This window comes from Myotis lucifugus, unplaced genomic scaffold (assembly GCF_000147115.1).
Source record: "Myotis lucifugus unplaced genomic scaffold, Myoluc2.0 scaffold_659, whole genome shotgun sequence".
Lineage (NCBI taxonomy): Eukaryota > Metazoa > Chordata > Mammalia > Chiroptera > Vespertilionidae > Myotis > Myotis lucifugus.
In genome coordinates, this window is record NW_005871707.1 from 81,801 (window position 1) to 96,105 (window position 14,305).

Below are 14,305 nucleotides of genomic sequence, written 5' to 3' on the forward strand. Positions count from 1 at the left end.
GGGATTGTGTAGAAGGCATTCTGTAAGAACTATGGTTCTAAAACCAGTGATCATCACCCATGGAATTGAGACAGATGAAACAAACAAACAAAACACAAACAAAAACCCGGCCGGCATGGCTCAGTGGTTGAGAGTTGACTTATGAATTCAATTCCAGGTGAGGAATGGAGCATGGAGAAGGCGGTTGACCAATGATTCTCTCATCATTGGTGTTTCTATCTCTCCCACCCTTTCCCTTCCTCTCAAACAAAAAGAAAAAAGAGCAATTCCCTTCAAATGTACTCACATACCCCTGACTGGTGTGGCTCTGTAATGAGAAAGTCCGCCCATGCTTCAATGTGTCTCAGGTTCAATCCCTGGCCCAGGTTGGGGCACATGCAGGAGGCAACCAATGAATGGGTCTCTGTTTCACACTGATGTTTCTCTCTCTCTCTCTCTCTCTCTCTCTCTCTCTCTCTCTCTCTCTCTCTCTCTCTGTTTTTCAATCTCCCTCCCTTGCTTCTACTCTCTCTAGAAATCAATGGAAAAAATATCCTCGGGTGAAGATTAACAACAACAAAAGTCCTGTCATACCGTGTGAAAAACAAAATTCATGCTGATCCTAGAAGCCCGTGAAGTTGTCACCCCAGCTAGGTTTTGAAAGTGATTTCTGAGTCTTCTAAAGCGCATAGCATTCAGGCTTCACACGAGTACCAGGAAACCCTGCAGTTTTTTCCTAGAATGATGTGGGTAGCAATGCAAATTTGGCGGAAAGTTGTGAACTAATTTCCCCACCGTATCAACCCTCAGAGGCAGAGAAAGGTTGAGACCCTCATAAAAAATTGTTCACTTCCTCATGCTTGTAGAGCCCAAATATGCTTATAACCTAAACCACAAAGAAAACATCCAAAGTTATAGAGGACTTAAACAAAAAGGCCTTTATTATTATAAAAAACTAACCAGTTTTTTAAAAAACACCCAACCAGTCTTTGGGTGACAGAAACAATGGAAATATTCACCAGAGGTATCTAGGGCAATCATGTCTCTGAAAAAATTTTTTTCTGGAAGATACCAGCTGAACTCAGATGTTCTCTGAGGTCAAAAACGGGTCAGGTCCATGCCCCAAATAGTCAGAGTACATGAAATGCAGATCTCCTAGGGGCTCAGGTTACTCCTAATTTCCTCCAACTAATAAGGGGAACAAAGTCAGCTTCCCTGAGGACATGAGGATGGTGACTGATGAAAAGTGTGGGGCCTTGCTCAGTGTTGGTTCAGGTGAAATGGATTTTGTCACAGAAATTTTCAGTGATACTAAGTCCTGGGCAGGTTAGAAGGTAGAACATAAGGACACATGCTTCCCACATAATTAAAATTATGGAAAACCTCCCTACTTTTGAGGATGGGATTTATGAGATGAAAGTTAGACCACTGAAGCCTAAATTTCCCGCAGTGCTGCTAACACTGAACAAAGTAACTACATTCCCTACAAATCTAAAAACGCCCTCTAATGCAGCGGTTCTCAACCTGTGGGAAGCGACCCCTTTGGGGGTCGAACAACCTTTTCACAGGGGTCGCCTAAGACCATCGGAAAACACATATATAATTACATATTGTTTACAGTAGCAAAATTACAGTTATGAAGTAGCAATGAAAATAATTTTATGGTTGGGGGTCACCACAACATGAGGAACTGTATTAAAGGGTCGCAGCATTAGGAAGGTTGAGAACCACTGGTCTAATGTGTACTCTCCTGTTTCCAGAGAGTAGAATTTTTACTAAAAGATTACCCACATTCACAACACTCAAAAAGCCTTTCTCCTGTGTGAAATTTGATGTTTATGAAGATGAGAGATCATCATAAAAGATTACCCACATTCATGGCACTCATAAGGTCTTTCTCCAGTGTGAACTCTCTGGTGACAACAAAGGCCAGTGCAACAGGCAGAAGATTTCCCACAATCACTGCACTCATAAGGTCTTTGTCCTGTGAACTCTCTGATGACAACGGAGCTGAGAGCTAAAGGCAAAAGATTTCCCACAATCATTGCACTCATACGGCTTTTCTCCAGTGTGAACTCTCTGATGACAACGGAGGCTAGAGCTATGGACAAAAGATTTCCCACATTCACTGCACTCATGCGGCTTCTCTCCAGTGTGAACTCTCTGATGATAACGGAGTTTCGAGTTACACATAAAAGATTTCCCACATTCACTGCACTCATAACGCCTTTCACCCGAGTGAATTCTCTGATGAACATGAAGGTAGGATTTTGTGGTAAAACATTTTCCACATTCACTACACTCATACGGCCTTGCTCCAGTGTGAACAGACTGATGACCACGGAGTCCAGAGCAATAGGTAAAAGATTTCCCACATTCACGGCACTTGTAACGCTTTTCACCAGAGTGAATTCTCTGATGAACATGAAGGTAGGATTTTGTGGTAAAACATTTTCCACATTCACTGCACTCATACGGCCTTGCTCCAGTGTGAACAGACCGATGACCTTGGAGCCCAGAGCAATAGGTAAAAGATTTCCCACATTCATGGCACTCATACGGCTTTTCTCCAGTGTGACTCCTTTGGTGTTGATTCAGGCTCCACTTCTGGCTAAAGGACAGCCCACATTCTCCACACTCATAAGGCTTTTCTCCAGTGTGAATCCTCTGGTGTTCATTCAGGTTATCCTTTCTTCGAAAGGACTTCCCACATTCACGGCACTCGTATGACTTTTCCAATGAGTGAACGTTCTGATAACGAAAACCAGAGATTCCTCTAAGACCTTTTTTACTTTCAGGGCCCACAAGACACTGCCTTCCCGCATGGCCAGCATGGTCTGGAACAAGAGTGTCATTGCAGCCAATCACTTTTTTACATTCCTTCTTGGTATGGTAATTCTTTCTGTTTTGACATATAACCCCGGCCTTCGAGCTGTCACTTGGTTTGACTGTGGTATGAGTAGCCTGTGGCTGAAGTTGCCCTGAGGCAGTAAGGATGCTGTGTCCAACCTTCTGACTGGTAACAAGTGTCTGGGACACACTGAACGTGCAGCTCTTCGCAGGTGAGGCTCTGTCCACACCTCTTATCAAACGGTTGCCTCTCCTGTGCTGCTCATGGTCCTGGTGACACTTCGCACTGAAATAAAATGGTTTTGCACATGCACCGCACCTCAACAGTTTGGGGCTGTGTGGTGTTCCCTGCTGCTCAACCAACTGGAAAATGTCCCGTAAGACCGGACCACAACTCTCACAGGGGTGGCTGTTCTGGGAAGACAAAGGTACTTTGGTCTTCTTTGCCTGTGACAGTCTTACAGAAACGTTCTGTTCAAGGGGTGCCTCCAGATCCCATGTTCCACAGCAGCAACCTGAACAAAAGGAAACACTGGTGAATTACATGTTGACCCCACAGCCAAAAGTAATCTCGTTGGGCCATGGTGGCTCTCTGGTTGAGGGTGGCTTATGAAGCAGGAGGCCACAGTTCGATTCCCAGTCAGGGCACATGGGAATGTACACAAACCAATAAAAATTATCTGAAAAAGAGCAGATGACGTTTGAGGTGAATATAAAGATATGTGCCTGGACCAATACTGGACAGCAGTAAAGAGAGGAAGAGGAAAGGCTGGCTGGGTGAGCAAACCTATGTGGAAATGGCATGGTTCAAAACACAAGGATTGAAAATGCCTGTTATCTGCAGAGCTTGCACTGTGTGACCCTAGTGGCGTGTTCTGTGGTGGAACTTTGTTCTTAGGAACCACAGCAGCCCCCGCAACACCGAACGTTACAAATCAGAGGACATACATATAGCATATGTCGGCAGGAATTCCAATAAAAATCACCTTGGCCACAACCTACCCCATGAATATAAGAAAAATCAAGAGCTTAACAACTTTAAGTAATATGCACACAAGGACAGAATAACTAAGAACATTAAGCAAATAATAAATGATCCGAAAGCAGAAAAAATATATGTTAGTAGAGAACTTCAATATTCCCCTTTCACAAAGGCTAGGTCATCCTGTCTGAAATAAATATGGAATTACTGTAGTTTGACTACATTTTAGAGCAACTCTAATCCTGTATATATACACAAAACATTCCATCCAAATGCAGAAGAAGCATTCTTGTCAAGCCACACCTGAAACATTCTCTACATAACAAAGTTGTTACCAAAAGGGACCAGGGTGCAGCAGGTCTACCTCAGGACAGACTCTACTGGGTGGGTTCTTGAATTTGAGTAGGACAGATTTGTCAACAGGAGTCCAGGTGATTTTGAGAGTGCATCTGTTAAAGCTAGGGACATAGAAACAAAGAAAGAACTTTGAGTAGAAGAAGCAACAGGGGAGCTTTGGCCTCTTAGAAAGGTTGCAGGAAAGCAGTGAGTCAAGGCAGGGCTGCTGTTAGGTCACTGGGATGTCAGAGACCAGGGGAACATGTAGATAAGATCAGGTGTAAGCCTGGGATGAGCTGCTGTTGCCAGTTGCTCCTCTGGTTGAATGTCCAGTGAGAACCCTTAACGTTTAGAGAAAAGTTAAAAGTTTAAGCTAGGAAAGGGGCATGGGCATAGCCTAGAGCAGGGGTGGGCAAACTTTTTGACTCGAGGGCCACAATGGGTTCTTAAACTGGACCAGAGGGCCGGAACAAAAGCATGGATGGAGTGTTTGTGTGAACTAATATAAATTCAAAGTAAACATCATTACATAAAAGGGTACGGTCTTTTTTTTTTTAGTTTTATTCATTTCAAACGGGCCGAATCCGGCCCGTGGGCTGTAGTTTGCCCACAGCTGGCCTAGAGTGAGCTGGCATTGAGTCTCTGCCCTGAGGACCTCTTCTTTTTTAATTTTTCTTTATTGATTTTAGAGAAAGATAAAATGTAGAAAGAATCATCATTTGTTGTTCCACTTAATTATGCATTCAGTGGTTGCTTCTTTTATGTGCTCTTATCAGAGATCTAACCCATAACCTAGATACATTGGATCAATGCTCAAACCAACTGAGCTACCAGATCAGCACTGTCCTGAAGGTTTTCTCTCTCTCTCTTTTTTTTTGTTTGTTCCTGAGGGTGAGGATCTCAGGGGAAGGTTTCATAAGAATATTCATCAGCTTTTCAGGTGCATTTGTAATATGCTAATGGTTTGGAATTAGTGTACAAGGAAGTTTGGGTTTGTCTTTTGTTCTGTTTAATGTTTTATTTTTTATCTTGAGTCTGTCTGGTTCTAATGGGGTTTTTGTTATTTGTTCATCTGACTTTATCTATCATTCGGTTAACGTATCTATCCTTGGGTTAACTGGCGCAAATGCCATTTATTGGATCCCTGTTCTCTATTTTCACAGACCAGGGCGGGTCGAGCTGTGAATTCTTTGATTAGAGAGGGAGGTGTAAACTATTTATTTTCACATGTTCTTATCTGCGGGAAAATAGGCTCTTAGATTCACAAGCTGGCTGTAAGTTGTCCAAATTGTTTGAGCTTGTTTAATTTTCTTGTCTCAGTTTCACTATCGCACATGCCCAAGAAGTTTTGTAGTTTCTTATCTGCCGCAATGGTAGGTCAAAAGAGAAATCTCAAACTTGCAGAAGAAATCACTTCAAGAATCTTACCTGATCACAATATAAGAAACTAGAAATCAATTCCAGTTTCAAGAAAGCTGGAAATTCACAAATATGTTGAAATTAAATATAACACACTCTTAAACAACCAGTGGGTCAGTGAAACTAAAAAAGACCTTAAAGCGATCTAGAGGCACTGGCCAGTGTTGCTCAGAGGTTGAGCGTAAACCCAGTAACCAAAATGTCACTGGTTATATTCCCCCTGGTCAGGGCACATGCCCAGGTTGTGGGCTTCAATCCCTTCTATGGGGCAACCAGGAGGCAGCCCACCAATGGGGCAACCAGGAGGTAGCTGATCGATGTTTCCTTGTCACTGATGTTTCTATCTCTCTAATCCTCTTCCTTCCTCTCTCTCAAAATCAGTAAAAACATATAAAAATATGTATGAAAACCCCCACAAACATCTAGAGGCAATGTGTACAGAAAGACAACTTACCAAAGCTTATGAATGGGGTGCAGGAGATGCAAGCCTAAGAGTAAATTGTATACAGATAAATGCCTATATTAAGACAAATCTGAAATACACAGCAGCCTAACCCTGCTCCACAGAAAATTAAAAACACATGAGGAAAGTAAACCCAGGGCTAGCAAAGGAAGTGATCAATGTTAGAACTGATATATATAAAACAGAAATAGGAAAGGCAAAAAGAGGAATAGCATAACTAGGGACTGTTTTTTTTTAATTTGTGTACTTATGTGAGACACACATACTGGTTGCCTCCCACATGTGCCCCATGGGGGATGGGGAGTGAATCCACAACCCAGGCACATGCCCTTGACCTGGAATTGAACCCGACACCCTTGGGTCCCTGGGCTGACGCTTTAACCACTGAGCAAAACAGGCCAGGAACAGCAGTTTTTTTGATAACATGCACAAAACTGGCTAAACGTTAGCTACATTGGAACAAGAGAAACAACACTCAAATCAAAGCAGAAATGAAAGACATTACAGCAGACACTATGAACTACAAACCATCATCAGAGATGCTGGCAGATGACATACAGACACTACATCCAGAAAATTGTCAAGATTCCCCTGTAAGCTTTGCAAATTAATTTAAAAAAAAATAAACATACAAACATCACTTCCATTTTTATACACTAAAAACAAAATCTTTGAAGATAAAATGAAGTAGTCAAATTCACAATAGTATGAAAAACAATAAAACACACAAAATAAGTTCAAACAATCAGCTGCAAAGTATGTACATTGAACGCTATATGACAGTGATGACAGAAATGGAAGAAAACACAAATAAATGAAAAGAAATCCCATATTCTTGGATCTGAAGATCTAACATTGTTGAAATGCATTGGGGCTGCGGTAAGAAAACAGGGCAGTGCCAATATCCCGGCCATAACAAACACGGCAGCTGTCCAGGAAACTGGGGAAGCAAGTTGTGCCCAGACGTGAGAGCTAAGCACACTCTCATGAAAGGAAGTTGGGGGAAATGGACAGCCTAGCCCAGGTCACTAGGGAGAACGAGCATTTTTTGTTGTTGTTGAAGTGAGATGAAGTTTATGAAAGCTTAGGGCAGTGAGGAAAAAAGAAGGACCCTTAAAATCCGATGAGGGAAGATCCAAAGGGCAGCTCCTGCTGCCCAAAGCTGCCTGGGTGCAGGACCCTTAGAGCTTAAAACAGAAGAAACTGCCCTAGCAGGTTTGGCTCAGTGGATAGAGCATCGGCCTGCGAACTGAAAGGTCCCAGGTTTGATTCCGGTCAAGGGCACATGCCCAGGTTCTGGGCTCCATCCCCAGTGTGGGGCTTGCAGGAGGCAGCCAATCAATGATTCTCTCTCATCGGTGATATTTCTATCTCTCTCCCTCCCTCTTCCTTCCTCTCCGGAATCCAACAATATTTTTATTAACACCCAACAGCCAGAACGAACCTAAGTCCATACTTAGGAGGGGGAGGGGGTGGAGGTGTGGTTGCAGACGAACTCAAAGAATGAAACAGAAGGGTGATGTTCTTTTTTTCCTTTTTTTAAAAAAAATATACTTTATTGATTTTAGAGAGGAAGGGAGGAGAGAGAGATAGAAATATCAACGATGAGAGCGAATCATTGATTGGCTGCCTCCTGCATGCCCCCTACTGGGATCGAGCCTGCAACCCAGGCATGTGCCCTTGGTGGAATCGAACCTGGGACTCCTTAGTCCGCAGACCGACGCTCTATCCATTCAGCCAAACCAGCCAGGGCAGAGTGATGTTCTTACCCAGTGAGGATATGAGAGCAAAATTCTCCAGCATCACATCGAGGTATAGGCATCTCTGAGCCTCGTCAAGAAGCTGCCATTCTGTTCCCGAGAAGTACACGGCGACATCCTCAAAGGTCACACCAACCTGTCAGAATGAATACACCGAGTCAGCAATAGTTTGACAACCCACAATCCTACTCTTTCCCACAACCAACCACCTCCAGGGCCCCCCAGTTCACAGAAGACACCCGGCCTTGGTGCCAGTGCTGCCTGCTCTCTCAGCTCAGTCCCATAAGTCACTCTTATCACCCTCAGCAACAGGCAGGAGAAGGGGAAGGGGTGGCGAGGCAGATTAATGCCATCTAAACTCTGGGCCATGCCAGAAGGGCTCCATCATTAATGCCACGCAAACCCACTGGGATGTCCCAGATCATTCCTGCAGGACACAGCAAAACGTGGGCTCAAAACCACACACCAGGTACCCAGGACCGTCAGCCCCAACATCCGATCAGCTCCAGGTGAGCAGGTCTCCGCTGTATCCCCGCCCAGCCCCGCAGTCCGGTGACTTGCAGACTCTCTATCCTAGTGCTGCCCCTTTCCAGCTCTGTGACCTTGGGCAAGGAATCAACTCCCTGCTCCTCACTGTCCCCATCACCCCTGCTAAGGTAAAAATCATTCAAACATGTAAAGAACTTTTGTGAGTTTATTTGAGCCAAACTATCTACAATTGCGGGAAAGCAGAATCTCAATGGATTAGGATAATGCTCCGGAGAACGGCAATTTTGCACCTTGTTTTATACATTATCATCCAAGGAGAAGATGTAAGTCGGTTACATGAAACCCACTGGTTATGGACTAGGGAGACAGGAGAAAGCAAAGCTGGGGAAACCGCTGGAATTGGATATACTAGGTGTATTGGTTAATAATGCGGATTTTGTAATCAAAGAAAACATGATAATTTCAAGAGAAACATCAAAAGTGCTTTATTCAAAGTAATGTCCATTGCCAGCTACACATTTCCTCCATCTTTCAGGTAATTTGTGGATATTGTCCCAACAGAACTTTTCTTGTTCTGAGGCAAACCATTCAGAGACCCAATTTTCCACTTCTTCGTACGTTTTGAAGTGCTGCTCAGAAAGTGCGTGTGCCATTGATCAGAACAAGTAGTAATCTGAAGGAGCAAGGTCTGGTGAATACGGTGGGTGGGTTAATACTTCCCAGGCAAGATCTTTTAACGTGTCTTTAACTGGTTTTGAAGTGTGTGATGGTGCGTTATCATGAAACAAAATTACTTTGCCATGTCTTCTGGCCCATTCTGGTCGTTTTACGATCAAGCGTTTTATGATCAATTGACCTGGATGTTCTTTGTCTTTCACATCGAAGTCATCACTTTGAAAGCGTTTAAACCAGCGTTCACAAGTATCTTGAGATGGAGCATGTTCACCATAAGCCTCCCGAAGTATACGATAACTTTCAGCAGCACTTTTCTCCAAAATAAAGTAATGAATTAAAACTTCCTGCAAATGCTCTTTTTTTTTGGCATGAAATTCGACATTTTTAAGTGTAAAAATATCCATGATGTTAACACCTTCAAAAAATTTGACATATGAAGTTTTGAAGCTTGTTGTCAATACAACAAAATAGCATACATAGCAAATAGCATATATATCAACATATGTGTAACTCCATCTATTGAAAAAAAAAATCCGCATTATTAACCAGTAACTAGTAAAAAGTAAAATGAGCCTTGGCTGGTTTTGCTCAGTGGATAGAGCATTGGCCTGTGCACTGAAGGGTCCTGGGTTCGATTCCAGCCTAGGGCACATTCCCTGGGTTGCGAGCTCAATTCCTAGTGGTGGCATAGCAGAGGCAGGCGATCAATGATTCTCTCTCATCATTGATGTTTCTATCTCTCTCATCCTTTCTCTGAAATCAATAAAAATATATTTAAAAAAGTAAAAGACACTTAATTCTTTTACTTAGGTGGGTGCAGGATAATTAACAGTCAATAATCTATAATAATAAAAGTGTAATATGCTAATTAGACCAGAGAGCCAAACTACCCTCTGGATGTCATTCCGGACGTCCTTCTAGACTAAACTACGGCAGTAGGGCCGAGGCAGAGGCAGTTAGGGGCAATCTGTCAGGCAGGCAAGTGTTTAGGGGTGATCAGTCAGACAGGTGAGTGGTTAGGGACAATGAGGCAGGCAAACAGAGTGGTTAGGGGCTATCGGGAAGGCAGGCAGGCCAGCAGTTAGGAGCCAGTGGTCCTGGATTGTGAGAGGGATGTCTGAGGGGTCCCAAATTGCGAGAGGGTGCAGGCTGGGCTGAGGGAACCCCCCCTCCCATGCACAAATTTTGTGCACCAGGCCTCTAGTAAACATGATAACAATAACAATGAAGGAATTTATGGCCTCAGTCCTGGAGCCCAAGTGCATTTGGCTATGCCCTGAGGGGACTGGAAGGTTAAGTTACAACTTACCCTGACAGTTCACAGGCAGGTTATCTTAGATGCAAAAAGACAATAGGCTCACTTAAGGTAAAGAGTGACCTTTGTCAGGGAAGAGACTGGCCTAGGGCATGACTACCTACTATAAGCTGCTTTTAGTTAAAGCTTTTTGTGTGTGTGTGTTTTCAGTCTCTATGCAGTCGCGACTTTCGATATCAGGGTTCTCTCCTGCAAGTTTTCTGTTGATTATTCAGGAAGTTTTTCTGTATTTTAGTTGTAATTCCAGTATGTTCCCGGGGGCATGTCCGTGTAGCATCCACTTACTCTGCTGCCATTTTTAATCCTCCTTTAAAGTTTTAATTTCAGACCATCCTTTGTGGTTCCTTTATGACTTACAGTTTGCTAGACGGCCCTGAGGAGGCATATAAGACAATTGGGGCTAGCCATCTGAATCTGTGCCAGTAACCAGCACTCTGATGCATTCTTGCTATAATTAAGCCCCATTCTTTTTTCTTTTTTTAAAAATGTATTTTATTGGTGGTTGTTTTTTTTTCTTACAGAGAGGAAGGGAAAGGGATAGAGAGTTAGGAACATTGATGAGAGAGAAACATCGATCAGCTGCCTCCTGCACGCCCCCTACTGGAGTTGTGCCTGCAACCGAGGTACATGCCCTTGACCGGAATCGAACCCGGGACCCTTCAATCCGCAGGCCAATGCTCTATCCACTGAGCCAAACGGGTCAGGGCTTAAGCCCCATTCTTATCTGTAAAGCTTGTCCAGCCTTGCAGAACCTGTTTCCCGGAATACTCCCATTTTACAAAGGCCATAAACCATGAACCATACACGCCCGCCCCCCCCCCACCCCCCGCCCCCAGGGGTTCGCAGCGCTGGCACCAGCCAAGCCAGGCCTTTGGGTGTTATCTCACTTCCCCCATCCCAAGGGGGGGGGGGCGGGGGAAGGGGGCGGCAGGACGGGACTGCAAAGCCCCTGAAGAGTCCGGAAGCCGGGTCCATATTTGGGGGACAAAGAAACTAAGGGGATAAAAGGAAAGCTTCCTCCATATTCATCACCTGGGCTTTGGAGAATGACTCCGAGTCACCGCACTGGTGCATCTGCAAATGAAGGGTTTTTCCTGAACCTTCCGAGTACCCGTGTTTTCCAATCGCCTGGTAATTAATTTCTGCAACAGCCGTGCAGGCCTTCCCTGAGCTTGTTGGGTTAGCATGGGGCCCCTTTTTTCCTCCACACCCCACTCTAGTCTGTTCACTCTCAGTGAAAAGGAAAAGGGGGGCGGGGCTTGCAACCTAGTTCAGTATCTGGTTAAAACTGTGGTCTTACTTCCCACTTGGACTGACTTGAGCGGAGCTGCAGAAACCCTCAGGGGCCGCCAGGGGAGGAGACATATTGGTCAGAGCCTCCCCAGGAGCTCAGTTCAGGCTTTGGACTGGGAATTTCCTTGGACTAGCAGATCTGCGAAATAAAAGTTAATCTTCCCGGCCTAACCGGTTTGGCTCAATGGACAGAGCGTCCTGCGGACTCAAGGGTCCCAGGTTCGATTCTGGTCAAGGGCATGTACCTTGGTTGCGGGTACATCCCCAGTAGGGGGCGTGCAGGAGGCAGCTGATCGATGTTTCTCCCTCATCGATGTTTCTAACTCTATCCTTCTTCGCTGTAAAATAAATCAATAACATATTATTTTAAAAAATAAAAATAAAAGTTGAACTTCCCTCCCTCAGAGTGTGGCTGATCATCCTCCGGTGCATTCTGCCACAACCTCCGCCGGATGGAAAAACCTTTTCAAACCCAAACACAGCCCCCGTCCCCACGGTTCACCACCTCCCATGGCCCCAAGGACCCTCAGAATGAAGGCACCCAGACCCTCTGCCTCCCAGACGATCCCAGACGAGACGGAACTCCGACCCAGACTGTTTAGGGCGCAGGGAGGGACGGACCCCAGGATTCCGCGTCCGCCTGGGTCAGTGGCCCCGCGCTGCTCCCCGGCGGTCCCTCAACCCCTCACCCCCTCCCAGCCCCGTCACACCAGGGGTCACCCTCCAACGCCTCGCGGTACAGACGCGGGGCCTGGGCTGCAGGAGGGGACGGGTGCCCGCCCCGGGGCTGCAGGGTTCGGTGGGAGAGGCGGGGAGGCCCGGGGGACGCACTTACCACGGCCGGGCGCCTCCGAGCGGGCGCCGCCATCGGACTCTGCGGGCGGAGAGGGCGGGGGCGGGGGCGGGGGCGGAGGCGGCGGGCGAGGAGGGGACTCGGTCCCGGCCCTGAAGCGGGTCACTCGCGGGGTCGCCGACCTCACACCCGCTCTGTGCGGCAGGGACCACAACTCCTTGGCGCCTTCTCCCTTCTGTCACCTCAAAACCCACATTGCAATTCAAAGCACGAAGGGACTCCGAGCAACTAGCAAGTTTCACCGTCTGCAAGATGGAACCGGAAGTCCCGCCCCAAATCCTGGAAATCCAACGGAAATGCTTTCGGCCTGATGTGTCATTCGCTCAACTAGCACTCGGTCTTCTGGGTAATGTAGTTCCCAGAGCTCCAGAGGGCACATTGTTCTCCAACGTGAACAACTAGGAAGTTTGCCATTGGAGGGATCCGATGCTGCTCCCTGGAGGGAGGTATTTGCTCCCGGTTAATTGCTGCAAAAACTCAATTCTGACCTATCTACTTGGAGATTGGTTTAGGGGCTCAGAACTACAAGACTGTGCCACCCTCGCCCCTTAGATGCCAATTCAAAGTCCAGATGTTATCTGTGCTTCAGAGAGAGGAAGAAGGGGGGGCGGGCGGGGCGGGGAGAGGCACATCAATGATGAGAGAGAATCATTGATCCATTGCCCCTATGCCCTCAACTGGGAATGGATCCCACAACCCAGGCATGTGCCCTGACCAGGAATTGAACTGTGACTCCTGAGTCTAGGGTCCATGCTTAACACCACCAGCTGGACACAAAAGGCTATCTTTAAACAGAAAGCCACAGGCCCCAAATGGCATCACCCATGCTGAAAGCCTAGTTTAATACCTGATATAATTGTAGTTTCCACCATTTCCAGAAACAATCTTAAGCATCCAGTTTAATGTTTTCTGGTCAAGCACCAGTAATGGAATTATGTCTCATGAACTTTTTCCACCCCCCATAGAAAAAACAGGTAACCTTATGATAAAAAATTTTCCAGGTCGTTTTCCTATAGAAAAGGTGCCCTTTCTATATATAAAAAAAATACTGTGTTTTTTAGTTTAGCGAATTATTTGCCTCCTGCAAAACGTTTTAAATAAGATCCCCTTTTCCCCCTAGGTGGAGGTGATTGTCTGAAATAAGTCACATTTTAGCTTCTTAGTCCCCACCTTATACGTTTCTGCCGATAAAAATGTTCCCCTTTTTACAATTCTTAATAAACTGTTCAATTTGCTAGATGGATTGCTTCCCATTTATGAATCTGTTAAAGCAATTACATATTTAAATTTACTTCACTGAATTTTGTTTTTTAACACTATAAATCAATTATGGCCCCATAATGTCAATTATTTGAGTGTGACCTTGGTATGCCAAGGTTATGGGTTAGATCTCTGATCAGGGCATATACAAGCATCAATCAATGAATGCATAAATAAATGGAACAACAAATTGATATTTCTCTTTTTCACTCTCTCATTCTCTCAAGTCAATAAATAAAAATTTAACTTTATCCCTGATCATTTTGGCTCAGTGGATAGAGCATCGGCCTGCGAACTGTGGGGTCCCAGGTTCGATTCCGGTCAAGGGCATGTACCTTGGTTGTGGGCACATCCCCAGCAGGAGGTGTGCAGGAGGCAGCTGATCGATGTTTCTCTCTCATTGATGTTTCTAACTCTATATCCCTCTCCCTTCTTCTCTGTAAAAAATCAATAAAATCTATTTAAAAATTAAAAAAAAATTTTAACTTTGGCTGGGTACCTCAGTTGGGTTAGAGTGTCATCCCAATATGCCAAGGTTGTGGGTTTGATTTCCGGGTCAGGGCACATATAAGAATCTGCCAATGAATGCATCAATATGTGGAACAAGCCCTGGCTGAGTGGCTCAGGTAGT

The 14,305-nt window shown here is 45.2% G+C and overlaps 1 protein-coding gene across 1 annotated transcript; it reads right to left on the bottom strand.

Annotated features, from left to right (window-relative positions):
• Positions 1–1,808: 1,808 nt before the first annotated feature.
• On the bottom strand, positions 1,809–12,429 carry LOC102426148 (zinc finger protein 211-like). The gene is made up of 3 exons (XM_014447485.2): positions 12,397–12,429; positions 7,799–7,925; positions 1,809–3,344 (listed from the first exon to the last, which is right to left on the bottom strand). The coding sequence occupies exons 1-3, from the start codon at positions 12,427–12,429 to the stop codon at positions 1,948–1,950; spliced, it is 1,557 nt and encodes a 518-aa protein (XP_014302971.1). The 3' UTR covers positions 1,809–1,947.
• Positions 12,430–14,305: the final 1,876 nt, after the last annotated feature.

Bases quoted from the DNA above. Each gene is read 5' to 3' on its own strand.
- LOC102426148 (XM_014447485.2), bottom strand. From the start codon at position 12,429: ATGGCGGCGCCCGCTCGGAGGCGCCCGGCCGTG. The intron at 7,926-12,396 runs GTAAGTGCGTCC...TCATTCTGACAG, and splicing joins CTCGGAGGCGCCCGGCCGTG to GTTGGTGTGACCTTTGAGGA. The intron at 3,345-7,798 runs GTAAGAACATCA...CCTTTTGTTCAG, and splicing joins TGCTCTCATATCCTCACTGG to GTTGCTGCTGTGGAACATGG.